The sequence below is a fragment of the Mobula birostris genome, chromosome 11, assembly GCF_030028105.1.
Source record: "Mobula birostris isolate sMobBir1 chromosome 11, sMobBir1.hap1, whole genome shotgun sequence".
Classification (NCBI taxonomy): domain Eukaryota; kingdom Metazoa; phylum Chordata; class Chondrichthyes; order Myliobatiformes; family Myliobatidae; genus Mobula; species Mobula birostris.
The window spans coordinates 45,272,927-45,293,184 of NC_092380.1; the positions used below are offsets into that span (position 1 = coordinate 45,272,927).

Here is a 20,258-nt window from a genome sequence, read left to right on the forward strand (position 1 = left end):
GCCCCAGCACACAACAGCAAACATGAAAGCACTGGCCACCACAGACTCATAGAACATCCTCAGCATCATCCGGCAGATGTTTAAGGACCTCAGTCTCCTCAGGAAATAGAGACAGCTCTGACCTTTCTTGTAGACAGCCTCAGTGTTCTTAGATCAGTCCAGTTTATTGTCAATTTGTATCCCCAGGTATTTGTAATCCTCCACCATGTCCACACTGACCCCCTGGATGGAAACAGAGGTCATCGGTACCTTAACTCTCCTTAGGTCTACCACCAGCTCCTTAGTCTTTATCACATTAAGCTGCAGGTAACTCTGCTCACACGATGTGACAAAGTTTCCTACCGTAGCCCTGTACTCAACCTCATCTCCCTTGCCGATGCATCCAACTATGGCAGAGTCATCCGAAAACTTCTGAAGATGACAAGACTCTGTGCAGTAGTTGAAGTCCAAGGTGTAAATGGTGAAGAGAAAGGGAGACAAGACAGTCCCCTGTGGAGCCCCAGTGCTGCTGATCACTCTGTCGGACACACAGTGTTGCAAGCACACGTACTGTGGTCTGCCAGTAAGGTAATCAAGAATCCATGATACCAGGGAAGCATCCACCTACATCGCTGTCAGCTTCTCCCCCAGCAGAGCAGGGCGGGTAGTGTTGAACTCCCTGGAGAAGTCAAAAAACATGACCCTCACAGTGCTGGCTGGCTTGTCCAGGTGGGCACAGACACGGTTCAGCAGTGTTACTGAGGATAAGAGTTGCATAAAGCATTGACAAAGCCACACTTGCAGAATTGTGCATAGTTTAAAGTTGCTGCTAACGTGTGGGTGAGGAAAATGTGGGGAGAAAACAAAAGTGGATTTAATGGTTAGCATGGACTGATGTCCGTAGGGCCTGTGGCTCTACAGGAAATTTACCAGCAGCGAGCCTGTAGGTAGTTAATGGTGGGACTATCCTTCCTGCAGCATTGCGTGCAGTGGCAAGAGAGGCATAGACATAGAACAGTACAGCATAGTACAGGCCCTTCGGCCCACAGTGTTGTGCTGACCTTTTAACCTATTCCATGATCAATCTCCTACACTGCCCAATAACCTTGCGTTTTTCTTTAATCCACATGCCCGTCTAAAAGTCTCTGAGGTGCCGCTAATGTATTGGCCTCCACCTCCACCGCCACCTCCCCCCAGCATGTTCCACGCACCCACCACTCTCTGTAAAAAAAACCTACCCTCACCAAACTTTTTTCACTCTCCTTAAAAGGATGTCTTCTGGTATCCTAGCTTTGTTGTTTTGGCAAATAGGTGCTGGCTATCCTCTTATAACCTTGTACATCTCTATCAAGTAACCTCTGTCACTCTCCTTCACTGTAAGGAGAAAGCCATAGCTCGCTCAACCTTTAGACTGGTGTGCTAAGCTCCAAGGTAGGGGTACGGCAGTCCAAGCTGTGTGACACTGCTTTTTAATACAGCAAAAAGCTTTTGTTTTTTTGTGCCATCCAGACAGATCACTCCATACTTAAGTGTTTTGAGGTAGTAAAAAGAAAGCCAGAGTAGTGTGCCACACACAGTGCTGTGTTCTCAACCCCTCCATTGTTCCCCATGTATTCATGGCAGTGTGGTCAGGTTCCGCTGTCACCCCGCCTACAAGTTTGCAGGAGCCACCACTGTGGAGGCTGGATCTCAAATAACAATGTGGTGGAGCACAGAAAAGAGATACAGAGCCCAATAGTATGGTGTCAGGATCACAATCTTTCCCTCAATGTCAGTGAAACAACAAAGTTCATAAGAGGGCAGAATACTTTTTCCTGTGCGTGTCAATGGTGCAGAGGTGAAGATGGTTGAGAGCTTCAAGTTCTGGAGTGTAAATATCACCAATAATTTGTCCTGATCAAGTCACATAGATGCTATGGCCAAGAAGGCACTTCAGAAAGCTTGGGAAATTGACCATGTGTCCGAGAACTCTCACTATTTTTCACAGAAGCACCACCGACAGCATTCTAACCAAATACATCGCAACTTGATATGGCAACAGTTTTACTTGAGATGGCAGGAAGTTGCAGAGAGTTGTGAACACAGCCCAGTTTCTCATGGAAACCAGTCTCCCTTCCATGGACTCTGCGCTTCCACTTCCCACTGCCTTGGTAAAGCAGTCAATGTAATCAAAGCCTCATTCCCTCCCCCCTGCCCCCCCCCCACCGCCCCCGGCCATTCTCTCTTCTCTCCCTCTCTATCAGTCAGAAGATACAACAACTTGAAAACAAGCACCGCCCGGCACAAGGACAGCTTCTATCCCACTGCTATAAGGTTCCTGAGAGGCCACTTGTGCAACAAAGGTGAACACTTGATCTGTCAGTCTACTTTGTCATGGCATTTGCACCTTACTGTCTACCGGCAGTGCAGTTTCTCTACAACTGTAACATTTATTCTGTTTATTCTATTCCCTCAATGTACTGTGCCTCAGTACCTGTGAAAATAATGAACCGGTATAGTGTTACAGTTACAGAGATGGTTGGCACAGTAGCATAGTGGTTAAAACAGTGCTTTACAGTTCAATTCCTGGTGCTTCCTGCAAGGTGTTTGTACGTTCTCCCTGTGACCGCGTGGGTTTCCTCTGGGAGCTCTGGTTTCCTCCCACACTCCAAAGGCAGAGCATTTGGGAGGCTAATTGGCCATTGTAAATTGTCCCATGATTAGGCTGGGAGATAGTTGAGTGACACGCTGTGAAGGGGTGGAAAGGCTAACGCCACACTTTATCTCAATAAATAAATTACAGTTCAGGTAGACAAAGTAGGTGCAAGGGCCACAGTGAGATAACTTGAGCGGTCAAGAGCTGAAGACTGCATCTTTTTGATAAAGGGAGATCCATTCAGGAGGATAGAATCTGTCCTTGAGTCTTGCTGGTTCGCATTCTCAGACTTCTGTAACTTCTGCCATCATGGCCTAGTTTCTCTGTAAAGGCACCATCTGCAGATGCCCAGACACCTTCAATGAATGCCCTGCTATTTGTTCTGTGAAACTAATTCTCACGTTTGTTTTATTTTAGTTTAAATGCTGTGGACTGAGTGGGCCAAATGATTTCCCTAATGCGGTAAATTTCGTTTTATTGAACCCTACATTCAATGTGCCAGTGGCTTGTTGCAAAAGGAATGAGTCCACACAGAATAGGGAGATACTCAATGTAGTTCGCTGCGTCTCTGGTGATATCAAATTCGTCAACACTCAGGTATGGAAAACACTTATTCCGATCCTTACCAATTGAAAACACTACAGTATATTTTTGCACTACAGTATGTCGTCTGCTTATAAACAAGCTATGTTCCTGATATGTATGTGTAAATGAATGTATTTATGGATAGGAAAGGTTTTAGAGCAATAGGGTCCAAATATGGGGCAATGGGACTACTTGAGGTCACCCTGGTCGGCAGGGTCAAATTGGGCCCAAGTGTCTTTCTGTGATGTATAACTTTATGAATTGCAAATATTCTTAAAGTCAATGCTCACCAACGAAGTTAGAACTGAAGAAATATTGAAAGTCTAAGTGCAAACGAAACATAAAATGAATAATATAGTTCTGTTACAGCACAATAGTCAATTTTCCTAAAAATGTTTACAGTCATAGAAAGTCCCATTATAGCAGAACAAGCTGTAGTTGCCTTTAAGGCACAGATTTAAACATGCTTAGATTATGAGAACACTCAGTCCTCTTTTATTGTCATTTAGAAATGCATGCATGCATTAAGAAATGATACAATGTTTCTCCGGAGTGATATGACAGAAAATGGGACAAACCAAAGACTAACATTGACAGAACCACATTATTATAACATATAGTTACAGCAGTGCAAAGCAATACCATAATTTGATGACGAACAAACCATGGGCACGGTAAATAAAGTCTCAAAAGTCCCCCAGTCAATCGACTCCCGAGTCCCTGATAGCAGCAGCAAAAGGGAGAAACTCCCTGCCATAAACCTCCAGGCACCGACAACTTGCCGATGCCTTGGAAGCAGCCGACCCCAGCCGACCCTGAGTCCATCTGTCTGAAAACTTCAAGCTTCCGACCAGCACCTCCGATACAGCCTCCCGAGCGCCTTCGACCTCGCCCCGGCTGCTGAAACACGCAAATCCAAGGATTTCGGGGCTTTCTGCTCCGGAGATTCCGGTTACTACACAGTAGCAGCAGCAGCGAAGCAGGCATTTCAGAAGTTTTCCATATGTTCCTCTGTACTCTCACGGCCGTCTCCGTCAAATCAGAATTGTGCACAGTCCCCTACTTGACAGAGAACAGATATTCGTCACCGGAGAGGCCGCACACGCTGCCGTCGTGTGGCCATCTTCTCCTCCTCAGTTTATAAATTTATAATCTCAATATGCTCCGATGAATGCAGCCTGCATAGTGAAGTAGTAGTCTTCCCTAATGCATCAGTTGTAAAATCATAGGGTAATCCATGGAGAGCAGAAAGCTGAGGGAGTGCTTGATTGAGGCAAACAAAATTAGTAAAGGTGTAAATAGAGCAGATAGAGAGTAACCTTTCCCTGGAACAGTGATATCTGACCTGAGGGCTTAGGGTTAAGATGGGGGTTGGGGGAGGGTAGGAAATTTAAATGGAATTTGTGCAAGATTTTCCTCCAGCCAGAGGTTGGGCAGCCCAGAAGTGTTACCATGCTCCTGGCATCATCAGAGCATGCTCACAACACACTACCCCATCTTTGGAATCTGGGAGGAAAGCAGAGCACCTAGAGGAAAGCCACGTGTCAGGGGAAGAATGTACAAACTCCTTACGGCCAGTGGCAGGAATCGAACCCCAATCCTACAGTCTATGCTGTAAAGCAAGGCACAAACTGCTAAGCTACCATTCCACCTCTGATTATGAGGGGCAAGAACAGGTTGAATGTACATAGTCTTTTTCCCGAGGGCAGGACATTAAAAACAAGAGGGCATGGGTCTAATATCAGAGGTGAGAGATCTGAAACACCTTCTTCACACAATGGGAGGTGATTATTTGGAATGAGCTGCTGGGAATAGTGGTTGACACCAGCACTTTGGCAACATTTAAAAGCCATTCAGGTAACTCCAGAGAGAGGAGAGGTTTAGAGGGCTTTGGGCAGACAGGACTAGCTCGCTGGGCAGCAGAGTTGGCACGGATGTATGAGGCAGATGGGCGTGTTTCCATGCTTTATTACTCCACAGCCGATTACTGTGGTGAATCCATCCCCTGTCTAGAACTCTCACATTCTGCCCAGGTGGGCATCAATGCCAAGGAATAATAGCCAGAACTGTTGTGACACAACTAACCTTGAAACACCTTTTCTCTTCCCTTTCTCTCAGGGCTGCTTTGATCTACTTTTGCCCAAAGTGGAGCAAACTCTTTACCTGGCAGGAGCTCTGTCCATTTGGATTTTAATAATTGAGGTAATTCTTAAGCAGCGATTGATCCCGGCAATACGTTAGCATATAGTAACCTGAGGACCCACAGCTCAATGTTCAATTCCAGCTTCCCCTCTGATGTCAGCTTCTTGGACTGACCTGAAAATCTCCAACATTACCTCACACTGTATTTCTCTATCTCTCCCTCAATGTGTGCCAGTGCCTTTATGGTTACTTTGTTGTTTATCTTTGTACGTGTCTAAGTTATGTATCACTTATGTTCATGCTAGCTGAAGTCTGTCATGTTTTAATGTACTGTACTGCTGATGCTAATTTTTATCACATTTCTACCCATATGTATGGTTGTGACAATAAATTTGACTTTGACATCAAACGTGCATAATTGTCCCAAGTAACCATCCACAGAGACTCAAGGGATTCTGCAGATACTAGAAGTCTTCAATAGTAGACATTCAAATTGCTGGAGGAACTCAGCAGGTCAGACAACAGTGTCAGCCCAAAACATCAACTGTTTATTTCTCTCCATAGGTGCTGCCTGATCTGCTGAATTCCTCCAGCATTTTGAGTGAGTTTCCAAGTAATCTTATTTTCTCTTTCTGACCTCTCACCTTCATCCCCTCACTTACCAGTGATATGCAGAGAATTTAGACCAAGCCCGGGAAATGAAAATGTCCAGAGGCAATGAATCTTCTCTTCACCTTATTTATTACCTCATCCCCTATCCTCAGCTTATGCAGAGTCTGGACCTGAAACATCAGCCATCCCCAAACCCCTCGAGATGCTGCCTGACCTGCTGAGTTCCTTCAGCAGTTTGTTTCCAGCCTATCCCCTCGTCCTTCTCTAACGAACTATGAATCTACTTAGCTTGTGCAGTCCTTTATGAAGCGGTGACCATCTATCCTCAGCCTTGTCTAAAGGGTAACGTACATCCTGTGAACTCCCTTCCCGCCCTTTATATTTTTAGTTATCAGCCATTTTTACTTCAACTATGATTCTCCTTGTTCTGTGCAATATTAAACTGTGATCATCCCTCTACCCAACTTATACATTGACATACTGTACATCAATGTGCCCTGGCCCTGGTTAACACACCCTGACCGTTGCATTAAAGATGGGTGATCTGACTATGACTTCAACTCCGCATTTTTGTCTACATGTGGTAACCTTTCACTTCCGTGGTTACTAAGTATTCATCTCCATCTACCTTAAAAATATTCTAAGAACCTGCTTCCACTGCTTGCTGAACAGATCCCCAAAGTCTCACACCCTCTGAGAGAAAACCCTCACCTCATCTCCATTTTTAATGGCTGATCCTTTATTTTAAATAGTGACCTCTAATTCCAGGTTTTCCCACACCCAGCCTGTCAACATCACTCAGGATCTTTTACGTTTCCATCAAGGCTTCTCTAATCCAAATGGGTATGAGCCTACCCTGCGTAACCCTTCTTCTTAAGGCAATCTCCCTCTGGCAAACTGCCTCCAAATCATCTCCGTCGCTTCAAGGAGACCAGTGCTAATCCAGATGTAGTTCCAACAGTTTTCTATAACTGACATGTGCCCTCGTACTTTTGCAGTTAATTCCTGTTGCAATGAGCTAGCGTATTGTTCGTCATCATTACGTGCCATGCTGTATGACGTGGGCAATCATGGTCTTCCGCCTGTCTTAAACTAAGTTCGAATAAACTCTTCAAACCTTTTGCCTGTCCATCCCTTGATGTAACTCATGAATGCCATGCGCTACCAACCATGACTGTTTCTTACATCAATTTTTCTCATCACTGCAAAATGTTCAAGCTTCTCTTCCCTCAGTACATGTCCCAGAAATTCCAGCTTCTATTTCCTGATTGATATCAACTCTCTTCTTATTCCGGCTTTACACAACATTCCTTATTTGTTACTCTGCCCTTCCACGATTTTTTCATCATTCTTCTCAAAAACCACATTTCTGCCACTTCAAGTGTTCCCTCATGTTGCTTTGATAATCTCTAGCATTCCTTTCCATGTGTTAGTGGGGAATTAATGTAACACCACAACACTGTTTTGTACCCATAGAAATTATATTATTCTTTAGTATCTTGCTCTAGTACTTGAGTGTGCAATTGGCAATCCCAATCCTTCTAATCTGAACATCAGCCCTACTGTCAGATGCTATCGTGCTCCCTACGTCACTGAACCTCCATGTTTGCTTAATTGTTTTGTTGCCCACTTTCAGCTTGCTTCTCTGTATTTCTTTCTTCTTTGTGATAATCATGCATTCGGTCTTCTTGCAGTTGACAACAAATCCTCTCTTTGCGCTTTCTTCGATGACCTTATCTCATATTTCTTGGAGTTTCTCTTTGGAAGTAGCTCTCAGCATTGTGTTGTCTGTGTATTGTAGGTTGTTCAGATTGTATCATGGCTGGAGTGCTGCTCATTTCTCTTAGAATCTTCTCACTTAAAGGTGGAATAGGTCAGGTGGGAGAACACAATCATGTCTGACTCTCCTTTTAATCTGGACAAAATGACTTCTCTTATTTTCAACATTCTGTTAGCTTTCCAAATTAGATGCAGTACTTGCATAGCAACATGGAAAACCTACAGCACAATACAGGCCCTTCGGCCCACAAAGCTGTGCCCAACATGTCCTTACCTCAGAACTATCTAGGGTTCCATAGTCCTCTATATTCCTAAGCTCCATGTAGCCATCCAGGAGTCTCTTAAAAGACCCTATCATTTTCACCTCCACCTGTTGCTGGCAGCCCATTCCACGCACTCACCACTCTCTGTGTAAAAAACTTACCCCTGACATCTCCTCTGTACCTACTTCCAAGCACCTTAAAACTATGCCCTCTCATGCTAGCCATTTCAGCCATGGGAAAAAGCCTCTGACTATCCACATGATCAATGCCTCTCATTATCTTATACACCTCTACCAGGGCACCTCTCATCCTCTCATCCTCTGTCGCTCCAAGGAGAAAAGGCCGAGTTCACTCAAACTATTCTCATAAGGCATGCTCCCCAATCCAGGCAACATCCTCGTAAATCTCCTCTGCACCCTTTTTATGATTTCCACGTCCTTCCTGTAGTGAGGCGACCAGAATTGAGCACAGTACCCCAAGTGGGGTCTAACCAGGTTAGTGTCCTATATAGCTGCAACATTACCTCTTGGCTCTTAAACTTAATCCCATGATTGATGAAGGCCAATGTACCATATGTCTTCTTAACCACAGAGTCAACTTGCTTAGCAGCTTTGAGTGTCCTATGGACTCGGACCCCAAGATCCCTCTGATCCTTCACACTGCCAAGAGTCTTACCACTAATGCTATATTCTGCCATCATATTCGACCTACCAAAATGAACCACCTCACACTTATTTGGGTTGAGCTCTATCTGTCACTTCTCAGTCCTGTTTTGCATCCTATCAATGTCCCGCTGTAACCTCTGACAGCCCTCCACACTATCCACAACACCCCCAACCTTTGTGTCATCAGCAAATTTACTAACCCATCCCTCCACTTCCTCATCCAGGTCATTTATAAAAATCACAAAGAGTAGGGGTCCCAGAACAGATCTCTGAGGCACCCCACTGGTCACCGACCTCCATGCAGAATATGACCCGTCTACAACCACCCTTTGCCTTCTGTGGGCAAGCTAGTTCTGGTACCACAAAACAATGTCACCTTGGATGCCATGCCTCCTTACTTTCTCAATAAGCCTTGCATGAGGTACCTTGTCAAATGCCTTGCTAAAATCCATATACAGTACATCTACTGCTCTACCTTCATCAATGTGTTTAGTCACATCCTCAAAAAATTCAATAGGCTCGTAAGGCACGACCTGCCTTTGACAAAGCCGTGCTGACTATTCCTAATCATATTACGCCTCTCCAAATGTTCATAAATCTTGCCTCTCAGGATCTTCTCTATCAACTTACCAACCACTGAAGTAAGACTCTTACTGATCTATAATTTCCTGGGCTATCCCTACTCCATTTCTTGAGTAAAGGAACAACATCCGCAACCCTCCAATCCTCTGGAACATCTCCTGTCCTTATTGATGATGTAAAGATCATCGCAAGAGGCTCAGCAATCTCCTCCCTTGCTTCCCACAGTAGCCTGGGGTACATCTCGTCTGGTCCTGGTGACTTATCCAACTTGATGCTTTCCAAAAGTTCCAGCACATCCTCCTCCATGCTCAAGCTTTTCAGTCCGCTGCAAGTCATCCCTACAATCGCCAAGATCCTTTTGCGTAGTGAATACTGAAGCAAAATATTCATCAAGTACCTCTGCTATCTCCTCTGGTTCCATACACACTTTTCCACTGTCACACTTGATTGGTCCTATTCTCTAAAGTCTTATCCTCTTGCTCTTCACATACTTATAGAACGCCTTGGGGTTTTCTTTAATCCTGCCCGCCAAAGCCTTCTCATGGCCCCTTCTGACTCTTCTAATTTCATTCCTAAGCTCCTTCCCGCTAGCCTTATAATCTTCTAGATCTCTATCATTACCTAGTTTTTTTGAAACTTTCCTAAGCTCTTCTTTTCTTCTTGACTACATTTACAACAGCCTTTGTACACCACAGTTCCTGAACCCTACCATCCTTCCCCTGTCTCATTGGAACGTATCTACACAGAACCGCATGCAAATATCCTCTGAACATTTGCCACATTTCTTCCATACATTTCCCTGTAGGACATCTGTTTCCAATTTATGTTTCCAAGTTCCTGCCTGACAGCCTCATATTTCCCCTTTACTCCAATTAAACGTTTTCCTAACTTGTCTGTTCCTATCCCTCTCCAACGCCATGGTAAAGGAGATAGAATTGTGATCACTATCTCCAAAATGCTCTCCCACTGATAGACCTGACACCTCACCAGGTTCATTGCCAGCCTCTTGTTAACCAGGATGCTCACATCCGTCTGTATCTCAGGGCCATGCATTCTTTTACTATTCAGAACAACATAAAGGTTTTTCATTCAAACTTTCTCATTTTACCAGGTTAGACTCCATTTTACCATAAGACATAGGAGCAGAATTAGGCCATTTGACCCATCAAGTCTATGGTCAATTTATTTTCCTTCCCAACTCCATTCTCCAGTCTTTTCCCCTTGATGCCCTTTCTAATCAAGAACCAATCAACCTCCGCTTTAAATATACCCAATGACTTGGATTCCACAGCCCTCTGTGGCAATGAATTCCACAGATTTACTGTCCTCTGGCTGAAGAACCTCATCCTCATCTCTGTTCTAAAGGGACACCCTGCTATTCTGAGGTTGTGCCCTCTGGTTCTAGACTCTCTCATTATTCGAAACACCCTCTCCATGTCCACTCTATCTAGGTCTTTCAATACTAGGTCTATGTCCAGTCATAATTTAGCTCTCTCGCTCTTTGTAGCCTCCCCCAATCCTCACGATTTATATTCTGACTTGTCTTTGTGACATCAGAAAATTCAGCTACAGTACCCCTGGTGCCACCATCCAAGCCATTAATAGTTTGAAAGCATGCACCACTATGCTCAAGGGCAGCTGTACCCCTCTGTTAGAGACCTTCCTCGGACCTCTTGTATGATAAAGGAGAACTCTGGACCTCACAATGTACCTTGTCATGGCCTTTGTACCTCATTAGTCCACCTGCACCGAACTTACTCTGCAAATGTCGTGCTACATTCTGCACTCTGTTATTGTGTTTCACTTCTTACTACTTTGATATACTTGTCTCTTGAAATGATCTATGTGGATGGCATGCAAAATAAGTTTATTCACTGTATTTTGGTACACAATAACTCAATTTTAATTATAACTCAATTAATTACAAACTATGAATATTGAGGCCCCAACACCAATCCCTCTGTGATACAGCACCAGAAACACAATTATGCTTCCCAATAGCCAGCCAATCTTCTAACCAGTCTACTGAGTTGTTTCCTACACCATTATTTTCAGTCATTTTTGACATGATACTTCATAAAAGACCTAAATAAAGTATGTTTAGCAGCTGTGATCCATTTCCCCCCAACTCTACCTGATTAGCCAATGGATTTTCTTTAACACACATCTGGCAGGGATGAACTAGTTCCCAGTTAGCACCCCTTACCTGAAAGGCTGTGCCTCCAACTGTCCTGCACTGCATTGGACAGCATCAGCCTTGACCTTGCCCTTAGATCTGAGCCTCGGAGATCTGACAATTGATGAGCACGCCTCTACTGCAAAAGTAACCCATTTCCTCTCTGTTTTCAGATATGTGTGATGATCTTCACAATCTGGCTGTTCCAACGAGCGTAGATGAGCTTCCCTGGCCCGGCTGTGCTGAGTGAGACCCTTGGACTGTGTTACATGTTTTGATGCTGATGGAGACCGGCAGCAAGCTTGCTTCCCCCTCAGGGACTGGATTCCCTGGGTGGCAGCACTCCAGTGGGATGGGGCATTTCAACTACATAATTGTGAGATTATTAACTGAGAGCACAAACTGAGAGGCTGGACTGGGAACCTCACTGGAAGCAGTGAACAGCCTTTCCTTGTGGGACTAATCGAAAAGGGATAGAGGGGGGCGGTGGGGTAGGCTTGGTGTTAACTTGGTATGTAGCTGACCTGATTTGCTCACAATATTGACTCTCGATTAATATACGAGAGGAAAATCCGATCTCTCTTACAGTATCTATTCTTGACATCTCTCTGAATTTCTGTGAGTTGCTTATAATTTTCTTTTGTAATTTGGCTTATAATTTATAACTTGATGCATTATGTGAAGTATTGCTCCTCCTTTATGACCGACTTTACCTTGAGATGAGAGGGAGAGGATTGCCCACTGCAATATTTCTTTCAGTTTTCCACACGGCCACACAGGAGATCAGTGTGAGTCCTCTTGGACTGGTAGCCAGACCACAATGGGATAGGTGTGGGAGAGAGGGTAGGGTTTTTAGTGTAGGTGTGAGGGAGCAGTCAGATTTTCACTTTGCTGGGATGGGGTGTAAGAGACCAGATAGTTTCCTTCAGGGTGGACGGTGGGAGAAAGGAAGCAAACAACATACAGAGAGCCCTTGTCTGGTGAAGTACACCAGACAGACATAGGGACCAGACAGGGATTCCGCAGTCCGGTGCTTGTGGATTGGGGAGGAGCGGACAGTGCACCCATATTGCTGGGAGAGCAGGCTGAAGATCCTGAGCTTGGACGAGCTGACCGGTACCCTTGGTCTAAGAGGGAAGACGGAGAATGATGAGGAGGGGGAGGGGGAAACAGAAAGGGGATCCTGCCTCTGGAGAGGGGATGTGGACGTGGGAGTCTTTAGACTGGGGGGAGAGGGGAGGGCACACAGAGGTCCCAGTGTCTGATGAATTGGATGGGATTGAGGAAGGGGGCAGAATGAGAGTCTTTGGTCTAGGCAAAGGGCAGAATGGGGGTCTGGTAAGGGGTCAAACATGGTCATCTTCTATGTGAAGCAACAGGTAGAGGAGTTCATGGTCCAGTAGAGGCTATGAAATGCCAAAGTGCTTGGACTGAGGGGCAGATGGGGTTTTTGGTCTGGAGAGGAAAAATTCTCTATGTACATACAGGATACGATATGGAGAAAGTCTCATTAGCATATAGGGTATGACATGGAGAATCAGTCTCAATAGCACAGGGTATGACAGAGTCTCATTAGCAAACAGGGTATGAGTCTCATTAGCAAACAGGGTATGAGTCTCATTAGCAAACAGGGTATGAGACTTTCTCTATAAGTCTCATTAGCATATAGGGTATGACATGGAGAATCAGTCTCATTAGCATACAGGATATGACAAAGAGAATTAGTTTCATTAGGATATAGGGTATGGCGGAGAATTTTTCCCTTTTCCTTGAACAACAAGGAAAATTTTGTTGAGGCAGTATATGAATCCTTCTTCCCAGCCTTTCAAAGACAGTATCGACAACCAGTGCAACAAATAGCATGCTGCACCATGAACTCTCCGGGTCATCAGCCAGGCTCAGCACTCTGAGGTTTCAGTACCATTGGAAGGCCAGTCTCAATTTATTGCCTCTTCGTGCTCCTCTGTCACAGATGATGATGAGTGACGGGCTTCTAACCACTGAAACAACCCTCTACCCTTACTCTCTGACTCTTACTCCAAGGCTAATTTGGATCCAGTTTTCTCAGGATCCCATGGGCCAGAACCTGTTGGACCAGTCTCCCATGTGGGACCCTGCCAAAGGTTTGATTGAGCCCAATTTGGAACTCAAACCTCAAGCAGACGCCCCTCCTTACAGTCGTGTGGAGTCTATGTAAAACAGTGGGCAGGGTGCCCTGGCACCTGCAATGTTGCAGGCACTGTCAAGGCCATTTGCAAGCAGAGTTTTTCTGGAGGTTACCGTAATCCTGCAAGTAATACCTTCCTGTCACATTGATTTATTGAGAGCAATGTGGCAAGGGTTAAAGCAGCAGCTGACTTTGAGGTGCAGAGGGGTCTTGTTCTCTCCAGGTACAGAGTGCATCGTCTTTGTCAGCATCCTGATACTCTCGGCTTTGGCACCATTGCATATTTGCGCTGATCCGGGAGCGAACTGGGATGGAAGGAAATGCATTGATGGGCAGCCATTCCGGTGGGCCAGGTTTGGGAGAAGTCACTGACATCTGACTCACTGTGGGAAGTCACAACAGAGCACTGTGTCCCTGAGTAACACAGTGCCTCAACAACTGGAACCCATCTTGAAAACCGTACAATGCAAACCACTCTTCCAGGGGAGATTGCAAGGAAATGCTTCCATAGTTGCCCATCTCACAGGTGGCTATGTAACCTGCCAGCCCCATGGCAGCCCACCAACAGTTGCGAGGAAGTGGCTCTGTCAGCTGGGCCACCCTGCCTGTGGTTCGGTTCTTTGGCCAAGCCCTGAAATGAACACAGTCCATCCATCAGGATGTTACCAAATGAGGAGGCAGCCCACTCTCTAACCATACAGCTTGATAGCAGGAACAGATTGTTTACCAAGTGCTTCAACAAGAGCTATGACCACACTCCTAATTCCATTGGGTGACACAGTGGGGCACCTGGTAAAGGTGCTACCTCACGGGGCCAGACACCCGGGTTCAGTCCTGACCTTGGCCACTGCCTGTTGTGTGGTTGGCACATCCTCCCTGTTAGCCCTCGGACTTCCTCTCCCTTTTCTGCCAGTATCCCAGTGCCGTGTGGGCCAGTAGGTTAGGTAGATTACCTCGAGTATGTAGGTGGATGGTAGAATCTGGAGAGGGCAGAGCTGATAAGGATGTGGCAAGAATAATAGATAGATAGATAGATATACTTTATTAATCCCGAGGGAAATTTAGTTTCGTTACTTTATTAATCCCGAGGGAAATTTAGTTCTCCTTGACCTCTTTAATCCAGGTCAGCAGAGGATTCTCGTACAAATGGGTGCCTGAGGGATAGGTTGGCTCAATGGGCTTCCAAGGCCTGTTTCTGCTCTCTATCTCTCTGTGACCATACAACTACTTCCCCATTCCACAGCCCTAAGCCTCGTCATCCCCGACTGTCACAATGACCATATTGCAGTAACGAAACATTCTGGCCAAATCCTTAAATGAAACTGTGAGATGTAGCAGACAAATAAATGAACTCACTCTTGTGCTTGCTTTCCACATCCCTTTGCTGTCTCAGTGCTCCACAGAGTATTCCCCTTGGATGGGGAACAGGCCACTTACTCAGTCAGAGGAGATCTCAGGGCGGCTGGGAGGCAGTGCCCCTGATGCAGACACCCCACTCCACACTGTGGCTGAGATAGTGCAATGTGGGGCACCCCACCACGGTCATCCTGAGAGAAGGCTGCCCTGTCCCATCAGCAGACCCAGGGGACCCATCGGGGAGGGCAGGTGGCTGCAGTGTCAAGGGAGGTTTATTCTATGCTGCGACAAGCCAAACCTCCTTCGGCTTCTAAGAAAGTAAAGACACTGACATGCCATCTTTATGATTGCTTCTGCATGCTGGGTCTAGGCGAGGTCATCCAAAAGTTAAATGCTAGGAATCTAAGGTTTTCCACTGCAAATGCAAAGCTGTGCCCTTGACCTTTGAGTGGTGCCTGGTGTTTGGGGCCGCAGTCAAGTGACCATCCCCTCATATGGATCGATCCCTCCGCTGTCCACTGTAGTTCGGGGAACCTTATCCTTTTACTGAAAAGGCTTAGTGCCTTGTGCCAGTGAGAGAGGAAGAAGTACATAGGTGCATGGCCTTTGAGAAAAGTGAGGCTCTGTTGACACTACTGCACTTACTGTCATGTTGTGGAGGCTTCTACGTGTTGGGTATGAGTCCTGGGTAGACCATAAATCCATAAGATTTAGTAGCAGAATCAGGCCATTCAACCAATCTAGTCTTCTCCACTGTTTTTGGAAGCCTCTCAACTCCTATCCTGGCGTGAGTGGACTGCGCATTGGCTGGATTTCTGGCTGATATCTCAGTGCATTAACCTTCGCTCACCTTCCCCATCTGAGCTGGAACAGCTGGGCCACCTTCCTCACCTGGGTATCTCACACTCTCTCCCCCTTTGACCTATTGCCCGATTCCAGGCACAGATCCCCGACAGGCTGTATTGCTGGGGCTTCTGCAACCTACTGTATGTCCTTGCCAGTTCCAGCTGCAGGGATACCTGGCAGGAGAAGACCTTGAGGGGAGGGAGGGCGGTTTGAGTGGTGGGGGAGGAAACGTGCAGTTTGAAAGATTTGGGATGTCAAGGAAGCAAAATGTGAGAAGGTCAAGAGGTCAGTGTTCCCAATCCCAGGAACAGGCCATTCAGCCCATTATATTATGCCAGGCTATTTAATGCCTCCTATTCTCGTCTACCCACACATGGTTCATATCCCCCCATTCTCTGCATATTCATGTACCTGTCTAAAAGTGTCTTAAACACCTTTATTGTATTTGTCTCCACCACTACCCCTGATACTACAATCCAGGCACCCACCACTCTCTGTGTTAAAAAAAAACCTGTTCCACACATCTTCTTGGAACTTTCCCACTCTCGCTTTAAATGCATGCCTTTTAGTACTTGACATTTCAACCCTGAGAAAAGGGTTTACTCCATCAATACCACTCATAATTTTAGAATCTTCTCTCAGCCACTCCAGAAAAAAGCAGGCCGGGTTTGTCCAGCCTCTACTTTTAGCACATGCTCTCTAATCCAGATAAACCTATTCTGCACCCTCTCCAAAGCTTCCACATTCTGTAACAGGGCAAACAGAACTAAATGCAGTACTCCAGGTGCAGCTGAAGCAGAGATTCTTATAAATCGGCAACATAATTTCCCAACTCTCAAACTCAAAGTCTCAACCTATAAAGGTAAGTATGCCGGATACCTTCTTTCCCACCTTATTGATTTGTGGCCAACTTCAGGCACTTGGACCCCGAAATCCCTCTGTACATCAATAGAGTGAGGTGTCATGACATTAACTGAGCACCATCCCACCGCTCTCCAATTAGTTTAGGGAATCCTCTCCTTTTGTGGGAAAAGTTGTGAGCTCTTCTGCCAGTGAGAGAGAGAGTGAGAAATGCATCTGTGACTGCCATTCAGGAAATGTTGGGGTCAAGAGTCAGCACCGGGGTCCTATGCTCAGGTTGACAATGTCAGCATCTAATATGAGGGTGTGGTGGCCAGTATGACACCTGGATAGACCAAAGACCATAATATATAGGAGTGGAATAAGGCCATTCAACTTATCGAGTCTGCTCTGTTATTCAATCATGACAGATATTTTTCAATGTAATTCTTCTGCCTTCTCCCAACAATCCATAACCACTTTACTAATTAAGTACCTACCAATCTCCTTAAGTATACTTAATGACTTGGCTTCCACAGCACTCTGTGGCAATGAATTCCACCAATCCATCACTCTCTGGCTAAAGAAATTCCTCCTGAACTTAGTGCTAAAAGGACTTTACCTAATTCAGAGGCTTTGCCCTGGGATCCTAGACTCCCCTACAATTGAGAACATCTTCCCCAGGTCCACCCTCTCCAAGTCATGCAGTTGTGGACCGCAGAGAAGGACTGGCTGGAAGCTGCTGTTGGCTGGTGACTGAGTGACGACAGAGGGTGAGGTTGACTCAGCACTACATACACATTATGGCCACAAAATGGGATTGGGATTGCTGCATCAATTCCACAAATATCAGGGATGCAGACCCCTCCCCCAGGAACTCCAGAATGCTGGAATGTGTGCAGCTGTTGTAAATACTGAGACACCTGGTTGCCTATGGGCCCACCTCCAGTGCCATGAAATGACCCACTCCCACATTCCAGAATGGAATGCTGGTGGGGGGGGGCACAATTCACCTCCCCCACCCCTGCAGAAGTGTGTGTGCATGTGATAGAGAGAGGGGCATTGTTGGACATGTGTGAGTGTGTGTTTGTGTGTGTGTGTGTGTGATAGAGAGAGGAGCATTGTTGGACATGTGTGTGTGTGTATGTGTGTGCATGTGATAGAGAGAGGGGCATTGTTGGACATGTGTGTGTGTGTGTGTGTGTGTGTGTGTGAGATAGAGAGAGGGGCATTGTTGGACGTGTGTGTGTGAGAGTGTGTGTGTCATAGTCATACTTTATTGATTCTGGGGGAAATTGGTTTTCGTTACAGTTGCACCATAAATAATTAAATAGTAATAAAACCATAAATAATTAAATAGTAATATGTAAATTATGCCAGGAAATAAGTCCAGGACCAGCCTATTGGCTCAGGGTGTCTGAGCCTCCAAGGGAGGAGTTGTAAAGTTTGATGGCCACAGGCAGGAATGACTTCCTATGATGCTCTGTGCTGCATCTCGGTGGAATGAGTCTCTGGCTGAATGTACTCCTGTGCCCAACCAGTACATTATGTAGTGGATGGGAGACATTGTCCAAGATGGCATGCAACTTGGACAGCATCCTCTTTTCAGACACCACTGTCAAGAGAGTCCAGTTCCACCCCAACAACATCACTGGCCTTACGAATGAGTTTGTTGATTCTGTTGGTGTCTGCTACCCTCAGCCTGCTGCCCCAGCACACATCAGCAAACATGATCGCACTGGCCACCACAGACTCATAGAACATCCTCAGCATCATCTAACAGATGTTAAAGGACCTCAGTCTCCTCAGGAAATAGAGATGGCTCTGACCCTTCTTGTAGACAGCCTCAGTGTTCTTTGGCCAGTCCAGTTTATTGTCAATTCATATCCCCAGGTATTTGTCCACCATGTCCACACGGACCCCCTGGATGGAAACGGGGGTCACCGGTACCTTAGCTCTCCTCAGGTCTACCACCAGCTCCTTAGTCTTTTTCACATTAAGCTGCAGGTAATTCTGCTCACACCATGTGACAAAGTTTCCTACCGTAGCCCTGTACTCAGCCTCATCTCCCCTGCTGACGCATCCAACTATGGCAGAGTCATCAGAAAACTTCTGAAGATGACAAGACTCTGTGCAGTAGTTGAAGTCCGAGGTGTAAATGGTGAAGAGAAAGGGAGACAAGGCTCCCTGTGGAGCCCCAGTGCTGCTGATCAATCTGTCGGACACACAGTGTGTGTGTGTGTGTGTGTGTGTGATAGAGAGAGGTGTTGTTGGATATGTGTGTGATAGAGAGAGGTCTGTTGTCGGATGTGTGTGTGATAGAGAGAGGTGTTGTTGGATGTGTGTGTGTGATAGAGAGAGGTGTTGTTGGATATGTGTGTGATAGAGAGAGGTCCGTTGTCAGATGTGTGTGTGTGTGTGTGTGTGGTGTTGTTGGATGTGTGTGTTTGTGTGTGATAGAGAGAGGGCTGTTGTCAGATGTGTGTGTGTGGACCGAGTTGGGGACAGAGAGAGGGGTCACACGTTTTGGGTACGAGGGTGTTGGTGCACGCACACCGCCTGGCACTGAGATCTGTGGGACTGATACTAAGGAGGTGAGAACCATCTCTGACTGGACGTCTTTGCACCCCGGGTCATTGGATATGGCCATCAGTTGTCACTGGTTCTCTCTCCTCCTCTCACTGGTGATATGAAAAAGGCACAACACACATGCACATGTAGCAAATACAGAAAAGAAATCCTGAGGGGCCGTGGGTTTATGTGGAGTACTGTCTAATCTGTGACAAGTGTGGAGTGGTTTCCTGCATCGATGTGATGTGAAAGTAGTCTGTACATGTGAAGCTGTTTTATATATGAGGTGTATGTGCGGCAAGAACTTTGTGGAAGTACAGGCAGTATCCACTCCACTGGTCTCAGTCCTGTACTCAACTCGTGTACTTCAGGGTGGATATGTAGAGCTGATCTCATTATCGTCTGTGTCTGATTGCCTTGTGAAACATTTACAATAAAAAAAGTTATACTGAAGCAAAGTGTCTGGAGCTGGAGTGGTCAAACGTTGAACAGGAACAGGAAGATCCGACTTGCCCCGCCTTTCAACGTGATCACGGCTGTTCTGGCCCCAGGCTCTTCTCCTGTTCTGAGACATCCCCATAACCCCCACTTCCCTGGTAGATTAAAGAACATAGAACAGCTCAGGAACGGAAACTCTGGCCCATGATGTTGTACCAAGCTACTTAAATTGGTAATTAAATGACCAAGTAAACTCATCTCTTCTGCCTACACAATATACATATCCCTCCGTTCTCTGTACATCACGTACTGATCTAAAAGCTTCTATTGTATGTACCTCCACCAGCACCCTGGAATAACATTCCTGTCATCCACCATGTCTGTTTAAAACAAAACTTTCCCCACACAGTTCCTTTGAGATATCTCCTCTCATTTTAAATACATACCTTGTAGTATTAGACATTTTGAACTTGGGTAAAAGATACTGCTGCCTACCCTATCTATGGCTCTAATAATGTAAAAAACTTCTATTGGATCTCTCCTCAACCTTCCCCACTTCAGAGAAAACACCCCTCTCCTTACAGCATGTCCTCTAAGCCAGAGGCATCCTGCTAAGTTCTAC

General features: G+C 45.8%; 1 protein-coding gene across 5 annotated transcripts in view; it reads left to right on the forward strand.

Moving 5' to 3' along the window:
* The window catches only part of LOC140205052 (tetraspanin-18-like), a 279,792-nt gene extending 267,504 nt beyond the window's left edge, over positions 1 to 12,288 (forward strand). For all 5 annotated transcript variants that reach the window (XM_072272171.1, XM_072272173.1, XM_072272175.1 and 2 more), the window contains 3 exons: positions 3,032 to 3,211; positions 5,318 to 5,401; positions 11,592 to 12,288. In XM_072272171.1, coding sequence (XP_072128272.1) covers positions 3,032 to 3,211; positions 5,318 to 5,401; positions 11,592 to 11,636 — 309 coding nt within the window. In that variant the 3' untranslated portion in view covers positions 11,637 to 12,288. The remainder of the gene's footprint in view (positions 1 to 3,031; positions 3,212 to 5,317; positions 5,402 to 11,591) is intronic.
* Positions 12,289 to 20,258: the final 7,970 nt, after the last annotated feature.